The sequence below is a fragment of the Wyeomyia smithii genome, chromosome 1, assembly GCF_029784165.1.
Source record: "Wyeomyia smithii strain HCP4-BCI-WySm-NY-G18 chromosome 1, ASM2978416v1, whole genome shotgun sequence".
Taxonomy (NCBI): Eukaryota; Metazoa; Arthropoda; class Insecta; order Diptera; family Culicidae; genus Wyeomyia; species Wyeomyia smithii.
In genome coordinates this window covers 126,338,794-126,353,258 of record NC_073694.1, presented here as the reverse complement: position 1 = coordinate 126,353,258, position 14,465 = coordinate 126,338,794, and the positions used below count along the sequence as shown (strand labels likewise).

The following is a 14,465-nucleotide window of genomic DNA, read 5'->3' as shown; positions in this document are numbered from 1 at the left end:
CATATAGAAAGCGTTTCAACATTGAATTTAAATGTTACAGAAGCATATTATTGGAAAATATACTGCAATCCTTAAATATTTGATTCTAAGATCATTGCTTGAAAGCAAGACTTGATAACAATTATAAAGGCAAATTGTGCTCGAAAATAGTTATTTTTTTAAAACTTTTTTAATTATAATATTTCTAAAGCAATCTGAATGAAACCTTCTGAAAATCACCAAAAAAAGTTGTTTGATGATGCTGCTACATATTTGAAACAGTTTCTTATTCAAGAGTTGAGAAATCACGCATATAAACATTTTCTGACTGGTCCGATCATTATACAATACTCTATATAGTTTGTTTAGTTGTCTGTTTCAGTAACGCACACGACAAACGAAGTTACACAAAATGTCTATTTTTCAAGATAACTCTAAACCTGAGGCACACCAAAACATGTTTTTTTCCAGCTACGCTACGGACTCATTGACGCGGAAGGAAATCAGAGTGAACTGAGTCTTAACTTTTTCTCGGCACACGTGTTATTACACAGTGCAACAATTTTTTTTGCCTTGGCTTCTATGTATGATTTTTTGATGAAGTTTGATGCAAAAATAAATTTACCCGAGTTTGAACATATTTTAACTTAAGGGGCAACAATTGCACCATTTTGAGTTTTCGAGAAATAGGAAATGTTCTATGTTTTTTCGACACCATTTTGTTTTAAGACCAAATATCAACATTCTAAGCGTTTGTCCACATATTAGCAGCTTCTTGTCCATCTTTTAAAAAACAGATCTTAAATCGAACAAAAACTGAGTTCAAAACGGTGATTCTACGAAAACGGTTTTGGCATGGTTTTAGTATATTTTACAAAGCAGAAAAATATCTAGTATGTCTTAGCGTTAATAATGATGCGCTAATATCTTAAAGTGGTAGTCAAAGTATATCTTATATTGAGTAAAAATGTCTCAGAAATCGATTGGTAGGTGTCTGATCTACGTAAAATGTCAGCAACATATCGATTTCGTCCCAAATAGGAGAAATTGTGGCAAAATTGACATGTTACTGACATTTTACGTGGATCAGACACCAACCAATCGATTCCTGAGACTTTTATACTCAATATAGGACAAAATTTTTGCTACCACTTTAGGATATCAAGGCATTAGCCACAATGCTCAGACATACTCGATATTTTTCTGCTTTGTGAGACATACTAAAACCATGCCAAAACCGTTTTCGTAGAATCACCGTTTTGTCCGATTTAAGATCTGTTTTTTTTTTTTAAAGATGGCTAAGAAGATGCTAATATGGGGACAAACTCTTAGAATTTTTATGTTTGGTCTTAAAACAAAATGGCGTCGAAAAAACATCGAGAATTTTCGATTTCTTGAAAATTAAAAATGGCGCCATTGTTGCTACTTGAGTTGAAATAGGTTCAAACTCAGGGAAATTTGGGTTTGCATTAAATACACACACAAAATTATGTATAGAAACCAAGGCAGAAAAAAAGTCAATTTTTGTTGCACTGTGTTATTCGCACATGGCTAAAGATTCTGATCCAGTTGCATCGACGAAAACCATCAAAAATATAATTTTATTCTTAAGCACTGAAGAAGGAGAGAGGTGATTTCGGGATGTGAACGTTGTGTAATAGATATTCAGCATGTCACAGAGATTTCAAATTAACCAGACCACTATTTGTTAATTATGAATTTATAGTTACATGTCCAATAGGTCCTGTAACATCATCCAACGTCATCAAAGTTAGGTTGTCAAGCGGTGACATAAGACAGTACCCGCTGCATTTTATATAGGATTAGACATTAAAAAAGTCAAATACATGATGGGTTATTTAATACAAGACGAAAAATACTGTATATATTGTGCTCTAACTTAATCCTTTACCTATACTCCGACGTTCAAACTGTATCACCAGTCAATGGCAACATTAATTCATTAGATATTTTATGTTATTGATTCATAAATACAATATAAGATTATACTGTTTGAAACATGATGTCAAATTTGATTAACGGTTCTAATTTTAGATGCTTTGGAATATCGCCATGTAGTTTCCGATTTTATGAAAATCAACCATAGGTGCTGTCCTACAAATTCGCTGACTGTATTCAACAGTAGGCAAACCTCATTATTTAATATGTGATTGTTGGTTTATTTTAAAAGAAAAACAAGACAGGTGAAAATTTCAAAACAATTACAACACGGACTCGACTGAAAGTGAGGATGTTAACGATATTAACGCATTTCCCGTTGACCACCCTATTAGTGTTTAAGGCTTGCACCACACATTTCAGGTTTAAAACCACACGGAAAACGAAAAGTACCCAAATTCATGTCGATTTCACTCAACGGAGTCGTTCCGTGCAGGAAGCCAATTTTGAGTAATTGTAGATTAATTTAATAGTAGTTGTATAGCACTCAGTGTAATAATACGTCAAAAATACTCAACGATGAGTTCACTCTTTTATACTTTATATTGGGTAGTTTCATTCGATTGATTTAACGTTATTTGGAAATAGAAAATAATTGAAAAACAAGCTAAAAAATCTATCTTAGTATTTATTCAAGTACCTTCCAATTTGGGATCACTGGCTTCATCAATTTTCCCTGTTAGCGCCTCCGCTTTAGCTCCATTCTAACAATTCATTGTTAATCTTGTTTTTAATTGACGGCTATTATTAACAAAAGATGCACATAACCGTTCGTCACTTAAAATCACCAACTCAGTGTCAAAACTACCAATTTTTACTAATATTTGCCACTTTCTTGAAATCAATCTCATCACTCGGGTTTTCAATTTTTCAACCAATTTGATTTTTCATCCAATGTTGGGTTCAAAATACTCAACGTTGGCTTTTTATCAAAACACCGCCATTGAGTAAGAGCATGTTTAAAATCTATCAAGTTGAATTGACTCAGCGTTCGCATTGCAAAATTACCCAACACGTAAGTGTTATAATGTTTACATCATTTCAGGTAGTTTGTACTGGTTGGGTAGATTTTGTTTTCCGTGCAGAAACAATCGCACTATAAACCTTGAAAAAGGTCTCTAATCTGGAACGCGGGGGACAGACTCTTCATGCGCATCATTGGTTATGTGTAAGGTTATATCTGAGTATCACAGAGTGATTTTAACTGCTTAATAATGGTTAAGAGACGTCAGTTCCCAGTTATTCTAGGCTTTGCTATGACAATCAAAAAGTGCGGAGCCAAATTTTGCCCGTGTAAATGTTTTCTCATAGGCAACTGTCAAAAAGTGCGGAGCCAAATTTTGCCCGTGTAAATGTTTTCTCATAGGCAACTGTTTGTGCAAATTATGACTGTTTTCTCAATCACACTCGTTTTCATTTTTTTGTAAGTTTTACTTGAAATGTAACATCATACAGTGGAACAATTTGACTCTCTTTTAAGTTCTAAAGTTTAAAAAATTAATAAATCATTAGAGCAAGATCGCGCCAAATGACCTATGGTCGAATATCGACCATTTTTGATTTGAATGAAACTTTTCATACGTATTTGGTTTAGTAAACTGAGCATTTTTCACAGATGGAGAGATTTTCTACACCCATGAGTTACATTCTTAAAGGGCGTATGCCTTTTGGCATAGGTTTTTTTCGAAGCATTGTAGCCCAGAAACCGTTGGTTGTATAAAAAACTGTCCGAGAATGAGTTGTGGGGAATTTAAAATGCACCATAAAAAAATATACACTGTTCAAAATAAAGTTTTTGACCAAAAAAAAATAAAAAATAAACATTAAATTTCAATTCAAAAATAGAGTTGGTTTTGTTTAAATTTTTTTTTAAAGAAACTTGACGTTAATACGCAACTTTCAAAAAAAAGTCCAGGATGGAGAAATGAAAAATAATTTTTTTATGGTAGATTAATTTTTTTATAAAAATTCTAATTTAAACATTTTTCAAAATATTTGTATTTTTATGATTTTAAAAGATGCAAAAAGTCATTTTGATTCAAAAAGCTCTTGGTATTATTCATTCTAAAGGCATCGGTTTTCGAGTTATTTTTAATTTAGGCTCGAAAAATTATTAATATTTCGGAAAATACACGTTTTTCTCAATTTGTCCATGGTTCTCCAGCAAAAACCATACGTTCATTGGAATGTTTGATTAAAAATATACAATTCATTCTTTGACAACAAAACGATTGGATAAATAACTCAAGCGCTAAACCTTAGCCTACCTACACGCTCCCCCTTGCCGAATGTTTTATAAAAAAATATGTTTGTCGTGCAACACTACCTACTTGTTTACTAATAATAACTGTTTGTAAAGTACGCAACCAATAACTACTGGGTTACCTATAATATCTTTTTTCGTATATAAATACGATTGCACTACTCCAGATGTGTTAGTAACAGTTTGCATTTTGTGAAGATGAATAAAGTGAAAATGGAATACACCAAGCCCAAATGCTGTAAACCCTTTCCTGATCATCGGGCAAATTAAACGAAAACGTTATTGCAAAATTAAAAATATTGAACAGTCAAGCTCATTTTAATACGTCTTTATCAATTTGTGATTCGTGTAGTTATTGGAATGATAGTCAAGCCACAATTCATCCCTTCGTTGTTTACTATTCAAATCTGGAACACTTAAGAATATCAGCTTCATCATAATGATGCTTATTACGGGAGTCACTTCACGGTGAAATATATTTCACTCTCACGCTCACTTCACTTTATTAGACCTATTACCGCTTCCACCTCAAGTGAGGTGACAAAAATCACCTCCGTGGAGTGAGATTGACAGTGAAGTGAAATTGAGAATAGGACAAGTGAAATGAGATTGTTTCCCAGCTCAAAAATCTCTAAGTCTCAGAAAGTCGTTTTTTCCCGTTTATTTTAGATAACACCAGATCTTGACCTGTTCTGCATTTCTAAGACATTCGGCATAAAAAAAAAATGTTTTTTTCGGTATCGAAAATTTCCGGAACTAGTTCGCATTTTTTTCATCGGGCGAAAAATTGAAAAATGGACCGCTTTAAGGCACGGATCAAACTCTGATTCGCTTCGTTACTGAAGAATAAATCCAATATTTACCATTAGATCACAAATCAATCAACTTTAAGACTTATGGCAGCTTCGTGGAATCATTTCACCGTTCAAAATGATCGTGAAATAATTCCACGCGAAACGTCGCTTTTTCCGTTCTCCCTTCACTGATATGACACTCATAATAACCCAGATTCCACGGCAGATGTCACTTTGCGACGATTTTCTCACTTACGTGAGTCCCGTAATAGGATTTTGTTCACTTCACTCTGATTTCACCGTGAAGTGACTCCCGTAATAAGCACCAATATCGGAAGTACTCCATTATGATACTGTTGCGGTTCAGGTGTTCATTGCCAAATTAATGAGTTTTTTGAAAACAACAATAGAGTTGAAGAAAGCGATATTAATGTCTGATGGAGCTGCCTCACAATATAAAAATAGAAAAAAACTTTGCAAGTTCAAAACAAAATATAACGTCCATGCAGAGTGGCATTTTTTTGCGACTTCTCATGGTGAAGGCCCATGCGATGCAACTGGTTGCATATTAAAACGAATGGCAGGAAATGCAAGTTTAGCCTAAGAACATGAACATCCCATTACAAGCGCAAAAGAATTGTATGATTGGTCTAATCAGAAGAAGTAATAAAAATTTATCAAAAATGTCATTTAGTTGGGAATCATATGAAAAATATGAACAAGGAGTAACAGAATGGAGCAATATTTTCAAAAAATCTATAATAATAGCTGCCACACAAAAGTATTACTCTTTTGTTCCGATTTCAGAAAATAAGATACAAACGAAGCTGTTTTCAAAAGATTACGAATCATTTACTTATGATGTATATAAAATATAAGGTGAAACTAGTTCTGTAAAGTATCTATGTCATAAAAAAATACGTTCCTGAGATAATAAAAGTCGAAAATAAATATTTGATTCTTATATATATTTATATCACTTAGAACATTTAAGGGAACATCCATAAATGACGTAGCTTTTTTTTAGGTTTTTTCGACTCCCCCCTCCCCCATCGTAGCATTTCGTCACAGAGTCAAGACCCCCTCTAGATAATTACGTAGCTTTATAGCACCCCCCCCCCCTCCACCTCATGATATTTTTTTGCCTGTTTTTATTACCTAAAACATAAAATGAACAAGAAAAAACAAAAAAGTAATAAAAATAACCTTTTTTCCTAAGTTTCATATTAGCTACGTAGCTTGACTTGACCCCCTACCCTCCCCCTTGTCACATTTCGTCACAAAACTGCAAACCTTCTCCTCCCCCCTCGAATGCTACGTCATTTATGAATGTTCCCTAACTCTTTTCTTGAGAACCGTTCGCCCAATCGTTTTGTTGTCAAAGAATGAATTGTATATTTTTAATCAAGCATTCCAATGAACGGATGGTTTTTACTGGAGAACCATGGACAAATTAAGAAAAACGTGTATTTTCCTAAATAATTATAATTTTTCAAGCTTAAATTAGAAATTTTGCCAAAAGCTTTTTGATTCAAAATAACGCTCTGCATCTTTTAAAATCATCAGAATACAAATATTTTGAAATATGTTGAATTTGAATTTTCATAAAAAAATTAATCTACCATAAAAAAAATATTTTTCATTTCTTCATCCTGGACTTTTTTTAAGAGTTGCGTATTAACGTCAAGTTTCTTTAAAAAAAAAATAAAAAAAAAATTCAATTTTTTTTTGTAATTGAAATTTAATATTTATTTTTAATTTTTTTTGGTCAAAAAATTTTTTTTTGTACAGTGTATATTTTTTTATGATGCATTTTCGATTCGCTACAACTCATTCTCAGACAGTTTTTCTATTTAACCAACGGTTTCTGGGCTACAATGCTTCGAATAAAACCTATGCCAAAAGGCATACACCCTTTTAGAATGTAACTCATGGGTGTAAAAAATCTCTCCACCTGTGAAAAATGCTCAGTTTGCTAAGCCATATACGTGTACAAAGTTTCATTCAAATCAAAAATGGTCGATTAAATTTTCGCGTATTTCCAGGCGATTTGAAATGATTTTGCTCATTAGGAAACAATTTTTTGAACATGGTTATATAATGAAAAAAAGTTTTGCTCTGCGCAGTGTCTCCATATTAGAAGCAGGATGTGGATTCGTTTTCAAGCAAACGATCTATCCAAGTATTTCCGTGATATACTGAAAGGGTAGTCAAATTAAACAGTTGAGTTTGAAACTATCCCTGGCCATCTGCATCAAATTGTCAATGTTGTCATAGTTTAATCATGATCCCAAACTAGATTTTTTAAAAAAGATTCATCATTTGAGATTAAATACCAGCATTTGTAGTACGTCCAATAGTCCAAAATGCCACTACGGGCCAACTAACATAGTATTGAAATACAAAAGCAATGCTCATGGAATTCAAGAATAAAAACAAAATGTTCTCTTAAGTCTACAAATGTTGAAAGTTTGAAAATTAACAATAATTAAATTCCAAAAGTTTTTTTTTAAATATGAGCGGCAGTAATGACCATAACTGAATACATACTACAAATTCGAAAATATGCATTCAAATATGTATACATACATGCCCACAATATTATTTTTAACAGCCAATAACATTGATTCACTTATGTATTTTCCGGTCTAACATATAAAACAACAAACCTTAGTGTGCTCCGGAGGCATAGTAACCCTGTTGTTGAATGGTGTACATATTTTACGCCGAAATGGCCTTCGCAGTTGGTTGTTCATGTGCAGTACTAAATACGCCTGCTGTTCGCGATCAGCCAATAAATCATTTTCCAATGCATTATTTTTCTTTTCGCATAACTCTTCGTCTTCTTCTCGGGGCACTACAAATGGGCTGACTCGTCCAATTTTACGATACGCATTTTTCTTTTTGAGCGATGAGTTTTCTGAAATATGCTCTGTGCAATTTGCCATCCGCGTTGAAGCGGAACGAAGTTCAGTTACATGCTGCGTCTTATTGCGTTCCACAGTATTTTTAGATGCTTTCCGTGTTTCATTATTATTAACCCTGGATACTAAATTAGTTTTCCGAAACAAGCATGGGGCATTTGAATTCTCACTTTTGTTAGATAAACAGGGCGTCATACTATTGCCACCGTAATTACTATTAACTATATTAGTCAGATCAATACTTCGTCGTGCATCGTACAATGGTGAACGAAGAGGTGTATTGCCCGGAATAGTTGGTTCTAGTCCTAAGTATAGGTAGCAGCAGTTGCATCCTCTATGATGTACGGGACGATGCTGTTCATTGATAATATCCAATCGCTCGTTATTGGATTCCATTGTTGTTCCTTGTTGAGAAGAATGCAGTGTTCTGGAATGTGAAATAAAAAATATTTTACTTATTTACAATAGCACGTAGCAGTGCTGAAAAATACTAACAATACTAAGTGCGATTCATCAAATGACACCTTCGAAAGTTTAAATCGTTATTTACTGAATACTGCGAAAAGGTTATGAATTAGTATGTTATTAATCCAGGTTACATTACTTGTAAAATCATTTGGAAATTGTGAAGAAACTCGTTGAACGATTTTCAAAATTTTTCACATTAATCTAAATTGAATGCAGAACTATTAGGTGGTAAACTGTAAGCTTCAACAGAGCGGTTGTAACTGAAGAATGAGTAATGCATTTTCGTTCCAGTTTGCGAACTTCCGCTCTCACAAGTCTTATCGGCCATTCAGTTTTTACTGAAGGGCAGCCCAGGTTGAATGTTACGATAATTACACAAGAATGAATATATAGCTTTGAAAAATTCCTTATTGCTTTCTAAACAAATCGAAAGGGGTAATAACAAAAAAATAAGTATATGTTATATTATTTTGGGTTTCTCAGTTCCGAAATACTGTCATTAATCATGAAATCTTGACGACAAATATTTAAAATAAAAACATTCATAGGTTGTCTTCATCTATATTTTGATTGTGTATGGCAATGAGTAAGAAAGTTGCGTATTTGAATCTTTTGAAAGTTTTTTTTTCAAAGGTTTTGATTTTTTATGCTTTCATAAAATTTATATGTTTTAGCAATAGGGATATTATAACTCCGTCGGTAAGAGCACAACACTCCAAGCTGGAAGGCAAGAGTTCGATTACCGATACAGTCAACTTTCTTCTTTGGTTAGGAAATCATTCGGCTGCCTTACAGCATAAGCATAATTCAAGGCCGCGAAAATGCTGGATGAGCACTACGTTGAGGGAACGCCTATCAAGCCAAGAAGAAGAATGTTACACTGTTCTACAGGGTTAATATTGATCTTAAAGCAAAAAAAAAAATTACACCAATATTAGTACCAGTTCCTACATTACTCAAAATATCGATACATGGCTAACATATCCATGATTCAGGGTAACAACTTTTGAGAGAGAAATGTTGTTCACGTTATCTAAACTATTAAAAGTTATTGACATTCGTTAGAAATCAATACAAAGTATATTAAAAGGCAAACATTGGATGGTCGTTAGTACTGGTACTTTGGAGAAATGAATTTCGTGATCAGCATTATGGGTCAATGTTTAGCAGCGTATATGAAAACGGTAGAAATACGAGATTTAGAGCGGTTGTTTCGAAATTCAATGAATACATTGTTGAATAAGACGATATTTCAACGGATTCCAGCCTTATTTTCGACAACCGACTTTTTGTGACTGCGGCAAAAACAACAACAAAATACCAGCTGATGGGAGTCTACCGACATTTATTGGAAAATGCAAGAGTTTTGCTCATTAGTGCAGTGACAGAAAGCATGTAGAGAAATGTTGTCCGCGTTCATTAATCGATTGATGTTTATCATAATCGATTGATGTTTATGTTTATGTTTGATGTTTATTTGTATAAAATCATCTGACTACACATGGTCTTAACGATCTAATGTAAAACACATAAAATATCACATTCTGCCACGAATACGCCGATGGAAGGTTCTTGTTGATACGTTAAAATCAAACAAGTGGTAAACATCTTGGAATCGTCGGCTTATACTAATCATAGGGTTGTTGTCGCCATATACAGTCCATATTTATTTATTTATTTATTATCTATTTTCATCTGACCATATTGGTCTCCATGAAAGTTAGTGGATGGGGAAAAGCCTTTTGAGGCCATCCTCATGGAGGCATAAAAACCCCATCATCTTTTCTTAAGAATACATTTACAATTTTAAACATTTACAATATTACGCATTTACAATTTGTCAATAATAAAACTACAAACATTACGAACTAACATTAAATTCAACAAAATACATTGGGTTGCCCCGAGTCAGCATATAAAACATTGGTCCTAATATTATTCTATATGGTCAATTAAAAAATATTAGACATAGTCACTTTTCGTAGGAATTTGTTCGACGGTTCACCGAATTCGAAGATCTCTTCAACTGAAGTGAATGCTCGAACACATGCAGTGACAGGTTCATTGTAACCGAACATTGTGCGATGCACTCTGGGTTGTAGCAATCCAGCAGACCTTAGTGAGCGTTGCGGAGCGCGAAAATTCAGCAAAGATAGGGTTCTCGGTGAGTCAATTTCGCCATTCAATAACTTGGTCACAAATCCGGCTTGCTGGATTCTCCTGCGTCGTTCAAGCGTGTCAAGGCCAATAAGGCGACACCGCTCGGAATACGGTGGTAGGTTAGCGGGATCACGCCAGGGAAGATTTCTCAATGCTAAGCGGATAACTCTTTTTTGTACTCGTTCAATCCTCAGAGTCCAACTAAGCTGATGAGGAGACCAAATCAAACACGCATTTTCTAATATTGGTCTCACGAGTGAACAGTATAACGCCTTCAAACAGTATGGATCATTAAAATCACGTCCTATTTTACCAATGAAGCCGAGTTGTCGAGTTGCCTTAGAAATGATAAATGAGCGGTTCAGATTAAAGTTGAGCTTGGCATCGAGCAAAACACCAAGGTCGTTTACTTGATCCACTCTTTCGATCACATGACCATCAATCTCATAGTCGAACAGGACAGGATTCGCAATACGATGGAATGTCATGATCTGACATTTCGCAATACTAACTATGAGCCAGTTTCTGCGGCACCAACTTATAAAAATATCCAACAGTCTTTGTAACTCATGACAATCATCAATGGTTCGCACAGCCAAATACAGCTTCAGATCATCAGCATACACCAGCTTACATCCAGCACTTAATAGCAATGTCTTATCGTTAAAATAAAGTAAGAAAAGGAGCGGCCCCATATTACTACCTTGTGGTATTCCAGATGTATTGGAGAACGTGGAGGATAAACAGGAGCTCAACATCACGCGTAGTGTCCGACCACATAAGTAGGATCTTAGCCAACCAACAAATTGTTGCGACGCACCAAGTCTCAAAAGCTTTCGTAAAAGTATGCGGTGATCAATTCGGTCAAAAGCTGCCTTTAAATCAGTGTATATGACGTCAATCTGGGCCTTTTGCTCCATGTGCGATATGCAAGTCGTAGTGAAGTCCAAAAGATTTGTGGTAACAGAACGTCCCGGCATGAACCCGTGTTGGTCGCTAGAAATGTAGTTTTTCGTACAAGATAAGATTCTCGAGCTAACTACAATTTCAAACAATTTAGACGAGGCAGAAAGACTGGTAATGCCCCGATAATTCCTGATGTTACGCCGATCTCCACTTTTAAATACAGGAAACATGTGCGACTGCTTCCAAATCTGCGGGAATTTTCCTTGCTCAAATGATCGGTTGAAAATGCGAGATAAGGGTTCAGCTAAAACGGTTGCACAACGGGTATAAACTACTGCTGGGATTCCATCGGGCCCAACGGAAAAAGAAGTTTTAAGCCTTTTCGCAGCTTCCAGTATCATGTCCGCAGTAATTTCAAATGTACTTAGATCAACTAAGTTTAGCGGTACATCTGCCGAAGCAATCTCAGCATCCGATTCGGAAGCAGTGCTGTCGGCGAAAACAGAAGCGAAAAATTTAGCAAACAACTCACTTGAATCCAGGGAACATGTTGCTTCTGTTCCATCGAGGTAAACATCAGAAGGAATTACCGAACACTTTCGCTTCGAATTTACGAAGTTCCAGAACTGTTTAGGGTTTCGACGGAGATCAGTTTGTACCCGCATTACATAGGTTTTGTATAAGCTGGCGTTCAATCGACGAAAATCTGTACTTGCTCGTTTAAAATTACTTTTTGTCTCGTTTGTTTTAATGTTTCGGTATTTACGCTGCCAAGCATTACGTATGCGCTTCAGTGCACGTAGCCGCGAAGTAGCCCATGGAGGGGAAGCAGGCTTATTAACTGTCGGTAAATTTTGCCTCAGCCACTGGCATAACGTTTCACTAAACGAGTTAGCTAGATCGTCAACATCATTTACTCCGTAAAGATTCTCCCAGTCGAAACTTTGTAAGTACTCTGTAAGAGCCGTGAAGTCAATTTTGCGGTAATTCAAAGCTCTAGTGCTGTCCGCTGACGATTCCGGTGTCGTCATTTTGGATATAATTGGCAACGATATAACTAGCGGAGGATGATGCAGGTCAACGGGAACAAGTGGGGCAACACAAACATCGACGACACAAGTTTGCTCGGAAGAACAAAAAATAAGGTCGAGCATGCGGTCGAGATGGTTTAATTGCTGGTTCACTTGACGCAGATTTAAAAAGTCCATGCCATCAATCAACGCAGCACTAACAGCAGACAATTGAGAAGAATTGGTGTGCGTTTCACTCTCCTGTGTCCAAACGATGCGAGGCTGATTAAAATCACCACAGATTAGAACGTTATCACCAGCTGATCTCTTGTTGCACAGCTCGGTGACCGAGGCAATATGTGCGTCAATTATGGCTGGATCGTTGCTTTTGTCTGGCGGGATGTACACTGCACAAAGCAATATTTTCGAGCCACCAATAGTGGTGCTCACGCATATCTGTTCCAGATGGTTGCCATGTAAAGTATATAACAGGGCGCTCGGGTATCGTTTATTAACGGCGACCAAAACTCCACCAAAAGAACGTTTATCACTGTTAATAGAGCTTCTATCGCACCGGAAAACATTAAACGTGTCGCCAAACAGTTGCTGGGAGTTGATGCGGCTGTCCAGTCCAGTTTCAGTCAACACGATCACGTCGAAATTGCAGTCGTTAGTTGCCAGGTAAAACTCGTCGATTTTTGTGCGTAGACCGCGAACGTTCTGGTAGAACAACCAAACAGCATTCGTATGTTGGGCAGTGTGCTGAAAAACGTTACTACACGGTACAGGTTGTTGGGAAAAATCATCAAGATACTCGCCTTTGGTGGAAACCCGAAGGTTCCTACCGTCCACAGTAGATCGCAAAAATTCGTTACCTACAGGCTCATGCTCGTTGCTTGCAGTGTAGTCGGCATCGCATATTAGTTTTTTGGTATGTCGACTAACTCACGAAACAGCAGTCCAGTAGGCCACGAGGCAGGATTCAAAGCGACGCTCTTCAGGTCCGGATCCAGGCCGATTTTATAGGACACATACGAGTAGTTGGATGTATCCGTTCCTTTCCTAACGAGCCGAACAACAGCAGCAGGTTCAGTTGTATTCAAGCAGCGTGAGATGATTTTTTGAATATCATTATCGATAAGTTGTGGATTCAAACCTGACAGATATAGCCAAAAGCGTTTCTGTACTGCGATTGAAGCGATGGATGGCACTGAAAGATCGCTTAAATCGATATTGTTTTCACCACGATCAGGTTGAACCGGGATGGGTGCCCGCTCTGTTCGGCGACGCTTTATGTTTTTGTTGGGCCATACAGGAGTGGCAAACGAGGTAGATGGGGTGCCGAGAGCAGAATTTCCATTCATCGATATTTGAGAGAAATTGTCGATTTTTTTGCTTAAACCGTCAACAACCTCGAAGAGTTTTTGAACCTGAGCCGGCAGTTCAGTGAGTTGCGTAGTTTGTGCGGGTTGCTCTAACTGTGGTAGTTGCATATCTGCTATATATGAGCTAATAGAACGACCGTTCAGCAGTTCTCTGCATTCCGGGCAAATGAACATAATTTTGCCAAGTGCGAAAAGATCCTTGCACACTCTACTGTTAAAACCACAGCATTGTTGGTTTATGTGGTAACAGTTTTCACAGAAGCCACATCGGATTGGTTCGATATCATTGACAGCTTGTTTGCATTCTCCACACAGTTTCTTCTCCATTCTGTTTTGATTCACTTCGTAGCGCAAAGAGCGGCAAAATTCGACGAAAGATGTGTTTTACTATCAAAACAAAACAAGGTAGCCTGTACAACTTGGCTAGAGAATCCACACAATTAAATTGCTCGTTGGCGGCAGCAAACTAGTGATTCAATGATATTTCACAACGTTCGGGTAATTTAACAGGTACACTTTACTATACGCAGGTAAAAATCACAAAAGAATAGCTTTGTCACTTTACGAAATGTAAACTAGATTGAGAAAATCGAAGCGCAGTTCACCATAAACTTAAC

At 36.3% G+C, this 14,465-nt stretch overlaps 2 protein-coding genes across 4 annotated transcripts in view; one reads left to right on the top strand and one right to left on the bottom strand.

Annotated features, from left to right (window-relative positions):
* LOC129717179 (cilia- and flagella-associated protein 43) overlaps positions 1–14,465 on the top strand; it is a 133,921-nt gene that overhangs the window by 34,921 nt on the left and 84,535 nt on the right. The window lies entirely within an intron of this gene.
* The window catches only part of LOC129718076 (protein unc-13 homolog 4B), a 147,503-nt gene that overhangs the window by 90,998 nt on the left and 42,040 nt on the right, over positions 1–14,465 (bottom strand). For all 3 annotated transcript variants that reach the window (XM_055668488.1, XM_055668486.1, XM_055668487.1), the window contains one exon: positions 7,665–8,346. In XM_055668488.1, coding sequence (XP_055524463.1) covers positions 7,665–8,346 — 682 coding nt within the window. The remainder of the gene's footprint in view (positions 1–7,664; positions 8,347–14,465) is intronic.